Below are 6105 nucleotides of genomic sequence, written 5' to 3' on the forward strand. Positions count from 1 at the left end.
TGCCCTTACCTTCCTGCCAAGGCATTTACCACCTATTAATCTACATGTTTTTGAACTACTAGATCTGCTGAGGTAACAGTAGGAGCTCACCCTGCTCCCTAGATTCAAATCGCCAACCTTTCAGTCAGCAAGTTCAGCAGCTCAGCGGTTTAATTGCTGTGCCACTGGATTCATCCTAGAGATGAACAATATCTTCTGGGTCTTCCAGGTGTCCAAATGCAAGCAGAAATCCAACAAGTCAAGATTATCTCAGCATTCAAGATAAGCTGGATGGCACATCTACACTATTGAACTACTGCGATCTGACACCACTTTAAACAGCCATGGCTCAATGCTATGGGTTCCTGGGGATTGTAGTTTTATGAGGCATTGCCAGTCTTTGGCAGGGAAGGCTAAAGACCTTGTAAAACTACAGATCTCAGGATTGCATAGCACTGAGCCATGGCAGTTAAAGTGGTGTCAAACTGCGTTAAATCCACAAAGGGACCTAAAGACGATGGTTTGACTTCAAGCTCTCCCCAAGGCGAGGGTTTTCCAAACACTGCTAAGATGGCGGCCTCGCAGAAGAAGCAGCTGCAGCGCCCACGAAACTCTCTCTCTCGACCTCCTGAGCCCAAGATGGCGGAAGGTGAGCCCGCCCCAGAGCGCCTGCGCCCTTTTCCAAGATGGCGGCCGCGGCGACTTTTGGGTGGACTCTGCTCACGTGACGCAAGAACGCTGATTCAAGATGGCGGCGCCCATCCTGCGAGGCGTGAGGCAGTGTGGCTGGAGCTTGCGCGGCGTGGGACGAGGAGGCCTAAGCGAAGCGGCCCGGAGGGGTAGGATCCTTCGGAATACGACGAGTACTGTTAAAACAGTCGCATGCGTTGCTCCCCCTTTCCGCGACCTTTCCTAGCCTAGCCTGGATATGGCTTTGCTTAATGATGGCGCCTGTAGTTCTGCTAAGTACGAGGCAGGCAGGAAACTCAGGGCCTTTCCACACAGCCATATAATCCAGAATATCAAGGCAGAAAAACCCACAATGTCTGCTTTGAACGGAATTATCTGAGTTCACACTGCTATATATTCCAGTTCGAAGCAGAAAATGTGGGATTTTATTTATCTGTGTGGAAGGGGCCTCATAGGCCACGGTTTCTCGGTATCCGAAATAAGAAAAATCCCGCTTTCCAGCCACATTGCTTGCAAGATATCGGAGTTCTGATCAATGATAACATTTCCTCTTTGGCTTTGCAAGGTCTAGTTATTCCAGCAAGGAAAGACCCACGGAAAGAATGGTACTTAGGCTTATTAAGGCTTATTAAGTCCCATTGATTTAGAGCCCTGCCCTACGGCACTGTTACCCCCTTTTCATGTAATGGAAGCATTCTGTGGGGAAAGGTAACCTCTTTCCTCTGCCTTTACTTGATTTGAGCACAGATGTAGGGCCCAATACTACATAATAGTGTATAGTATTCGTGCTATTGTTCCACTTTAAATGCCAAGGAAACAGCCTGTGGGATTTCAGAACCCTACTCAGTTCCAAAAAAGTCTTTTCAAAGAAAGCTTTCCGCCTACTGGGTTTTCTGAGTTAAACAGGTGAGGGCACTTGGATGGCTCCTAGGTACCCTTGATTTTAGGATGTTATAGTTTCTTTTTAATATTCAAGTTTTATGTTTATCAGCACTGTCAAATATTTGGTTTTAATATGTACTATTTTAATGTCTGTATTGTTGTATTTTATAATGCTGTTGGCAACCTTGAGCCCTTAAGTGGGGAAAGGCAGGCTAACCTCGCCTCAATAAAATAAATTAATAAATTTGTAGTATAGGCCCAAGAGTTCTTGGACGAAGACTTTTAAATGTTCCTCACTAAATTGCTAATCCCAGCTTTCCATATGATTATGCCATGGCAGTTAAAGTGAAATCATAGTACAAGAGGTGGGTGCATCTACACTGTAGAATTAATGCACTTAGTATGAATTTTGTAAAGTAGCACTTTCCAAAACCTAAGAGAAAGCAGTTGCATCAAAATTGTAACTCTGTAAAGCAGTTAAAGTATAAAACTGCACGGTCAGTCGTGGGAGTTCTGGCTTAGTGAGGTACCATCATTCTTTGCTAGAGAAGGCTTAAGATCTTGGAAAACTATATTGCTTTACAAGAGCAATGGAAGTTAAAGTGGTGTCAAATGCATTCATGTAGAACAGATGAATTCACTGTAGTCTGATAGACAGTGCATTTACACTAATCCAGCTAACTGGATTTATTCTGCTTTCTTGGGGCCATCATAAATCAAAAGGTGACTTGAAGGATCACACAAAAGTTGGGACTAACAATTGAATCTTTCCAGTTGTACACCAGAAACTAAAGTCTCTGCTTTAACAATTTCTGTTTGCTTCAGTGAATGACAGCTGGTGGTTATTGTTGCTACCTTTTGATGTTTTTAACTTTTGAATATGTTTTGATGGGTTTTTAACTATGATTTTTTTAGCGCTGTTTGTAATTAATTCTGTTTTATATGTTGCATATTGTATATTTTAATTGTATACTAATGCTGTTATGACAAGCCACTTTGAGTCCCCTTTGTGGAGATAAAGCGAGGTATAATAATAATAATCCGACGTGTGATCCAATTCAACAGCCAGCAGAGTGTCTGCTGTAGACTCATCTTGTTGTGTTTCAAATAATAATAATTTTAAAATAGCTTTTAATTAGCCTTTGGCAGAGCCACTTGATTGACTGTTTCTAGGATATGGAAATAGTTTTAAAACTGTAAATGTATATACAAGTTTGAAGTATACTTGGAAATTGGGTCCTGGTTTTGATTATGCTCACACATAAATATCCTAGATTTCAGTGGAACATGCTTCCAATTAAGTTGCTTAAAGGTAGCATTATTATTAAAGTATTTAAATTCAGTGTAATATAATATTTGGGCCTAGTGTATCTGTGTAAAAAAAACTAGTGACAAATGTTGGCATCAGCATGTCAGCATTTTTACCTTTCTTTATTCATCCAGTGTTTTTCATTGTATTAAGCTAGTATTTCATTGTATTACTGCCAATAGTAAGAATGCTTCCAAACAAAGCTTTAAATGGGTGCATTACAAATTAATTTCTACAAGCTTGTTGTTATGTTACCAGTTTTGTTACACTATTTACTATTTCTGCATTTTTCTGACATCAAAATTGGATTCATGAAGATGAGTGTATAGTGGTGCCCATCCTGCACTGATGTATATTTTAATCCTTAGACCAATACCTGCATATTTAACCTACCACCAAGATGTTGTTACATAATTGGGCAATATACCCATTGAAACTTTGGTCCTCCTGCTGTTTTGGGGACTTTGATTTTCAGGGGCCATTGCCTCTTACAAAGGGGTGTCTTGGTCGGGGCTCTTGCAAACTGAAGGCCAAAAAACTGCGTTGTCAGATTTCCCAGCCCTTGAACTATACTCTTTAATGCAAGACGTCCATTTTACTTTCAGTAAGTTGCATTTGAGTCCTCAAAAACAAACACAGCGGGTCTCTCTTAGTAGATCAGCAGAATTCAGATAGAGTGGCAATTACAAAAGAAAATTGTTCTCTTGAATTTTGTCTTTCTTTTCTGAAAAAAGGAAAAACTTCAGTGTCCCCATTTTGTTTTAATTGTAGAGATCAATTTCAAACTAGATGAGAAGACCGCCCACAGTACCTTGGATTTGTGTAAAAAGGACACTGGCGTCATTTACCGCATGTTGGGGATTGACCCCACTAAAGTTCCTCTGAACCCTGAACGCTTCAAGGACTGGGCTGTAATCCTGGGCAACGCCATTGTGTCCAGTGGCTGCCATTACTGGGAAGTGACTGTTAAATTGTCACAGCAGTTCCGCATTGGGGTGGCCGATGTGGACATTTCCCGAGAAGTTTGCATTGGCATGGATGAGAGCTCCTGGGTCTTTGCTTATGCAGACCGGCACTGGAATGCCATGTTTGCCAACGAGACCACTCCCATCAGCAACATTGGCAAGCCAGAGAAAGTGGGTCTGCTTTTGGACTATGAAGGCAAGAAATTGAGCTTGATCGATATTAGCAAATTTGTGTTTATCCACAGCATGTATGCTGAATTCAAAGGCCCCGTGGTGCCTGCTTTTGCCCTCTGGGATGGTGAACTCTTAACTCATTCAGGCCTTGATGTACCTGAGAAGCTCAAGAGCAACTAAAAACCTCTAAAGAACAATGATGGATTTTCAGAGGATTATCTGCCTGAGAGACTGGACCGTTCAGATTGCAACATAACAATGGAAGACATTTCCCTTTGACAATATCCTTGCCTGATAAGGAAATAGAATTTTAAACTGTCCAACTTGTTTTTCCCAGAGAAAAAGAGCAGACCTCTAGATACCAGATTGAAACGTATCCCTGTATATATAGCATTAAAAAAATAAGTAATGGAACTCAGCAAGAGGGTACATTTAAACTTTCTGTGTGTGGGGTGGGGGCAGGTCCATTTGAACTCAAAAGTAATTTGAGGTTGGTTGTACACAAAAAGTGCTTCAGAAGACAGGTCTAAAATAACAAGTTTCTTTCTTGACAACTATTTTTGTATATGATTCGCCTCAAAATGTGTTGCCATTATCTCAGGACGGGAAACTTCTCACCTTCCAGATGTAGTTAAGCTTCATCCCTCATGAGCCCTAGCCAGCATACCTACTAATCAAGGAACTGGTAGTCCAAGAACATCTGATACACTCATGCTGTATTCATGTCTTTTAATTAATTGAAAAGACTCCTAATCTCCATTGCAGGAATCTGCTTAAGCTTTGGAGTTGGAAAATAAGAAACGCCCACTGTCAGTAGGCTTCTCGGTACAATGCATAGGCACTGCTGCCCTCTGCTGATCTGGTTAAAGGCATTTACTGCCATTGAGAAACTCTTACACTTCTAAACACTAGTTTCATAGGAATTACTTCATTACACTAACCAAAATTCCTGCATTCCATAATATCCAGGGTTGCCTTTACCGGAATCTGTCAACTATTTAATATAAAACAGCCAGTTTAGATCTACAACTGTGTAAGCCTAGGTGATGGGAAGGAAATAAGACAGGCAGATGAAGGATACAATTACCCACAATTAAACTATTCATGTTTTCTTATTATACTCATTTATATCCTGTTTTTTCCCCCAAGTTTGGGAGTGATGAAGACTGGGACATCTCTGAAATGTACTACATTGTCAAGTTCTCTAGATAGAGGATTCATTTTATGGAAAATAATCAAGAAAGGGGAGCTATTTTGAAGAGCACCTCATGCATGAAAAATATAAATAAAAATGAAGTTGTCTCACACAATGTATTGTCAACTGGTGATGCCCTAGGTTGCTTGGTGTGACCAGTGTCTTTTCCTAAAGCATACATCATTTCTTTAACATAAAAGTACTGTACCACTTGAGACTTAGATTTAAGAAGCTTATGAAGTCTGCAATGACATTAGTTTGATTATACAGCATCTATGAAATATTATGCAGCTTCAAGGTTTGAGTGGCAAACTGCATGTTCTTTTAGCAGCAATATTGTTCCTTCTTAACAGAAAAGCTCAAAGAAAATGACACTGCTGCCTGGCAGTGACGTCGTCTCTGATTAAAAATATATTCTCATTTTCTCTATTCTAGTGTGTATTTTTGAGTAAATATGCTAGGCCTGATCACTTCCTAAATGTTTGTATATGCTTAATGTTGTTCTGTAGCCACTTCCTGGCACTATGATATTTTTCACATCAACTTCTTTAATTATGTAATTATGTTTGTTACCATTGGCTCAGATAGTTAGGGCAAAACTTTCTACTTTTGCTTTATAGGTGACACTTAGACCAATTGTTTTGGAATTGCTTGAAGTGAATCAGTTCAGTTGTCTATAAGGAGTTGGATTCCATGCTGATTTCCATATGTTGTTAGATGACCACATCCAGCAGCTGTAGCCAATGGGGAGGGATGGAGGGAGATGCAATCTAGCAAAATTAGGAGAGATGCACAAGTGCAACCCCTAATGTGCATTTTTCAGTACTTGGTGTTTTGAAGCACTACCATTTAATTGCACTGACAATTATATACTGAATGTAAGTTTTTTTTAAAGGTTAAAGAAATTGTGC

General features: G+C 40.2%; 1 protein-coding gene across 1 annotated transcript; it reads left to right on the top strand.

Annotated features, from left to right (window-relative positions):
• Nucleotides 1–701: 701 nt before the first annotated feature.
• Nucleotides 702–5309, top strand: SPRYD4 (SPRY domain containing 4). The gene is made up of 2 exons (XM_060764072.2): nucleotides 702–818; nucleotides 3632–5309. The coding sequence occupies exons 1-2, from the start codon at nucleotides 728–730 to the stop codon at nucleotides 4177–4179; spliced, it is 639 nt and encodes a 212-aa protein (XP_060620055.2). The 5' UTR covers nucleotides 702–727; the 3' UTR covers nucleotides 4180–5309.
• The last annotated feature ends 796 nt before the right edge of the window (nucleotides 5310–6105 follow it).

Source organism: Anolis sagrei, chromosome 2 (genome assembly GCF_037176765.1).
Source record: "Anolis sagrei isolate rAnoSag1 chromosome 2, rAnoSag1.mat, whole genome shotgun sequence".
Classification (NCBI taxonomy): Eukaryota; Metazoa; Chordata; class Lepidosauria; order Squamata; family Dactyloidae; genus Anolis; species Anolis sagrei.

What these genes read in the sequence shown, in the direction of transcription:
- SPRYD4 (XM_060764072.2), top strand. Translation starts at nt 728, where the DNA reads ATGGCGGCGCCCATCCTGCGAGGCGTGAGGCAGTGTGGCTGGAGCTTG. An exon ending in AAGCGAAGCGGCCCGGAGGG is followed by an intron (nt 819 to 3,631) that starts GTAGGATCCTTC and finishes TTTTAATTGTAG; the next exon opens with AGATCAATTTCAAACTAGAT.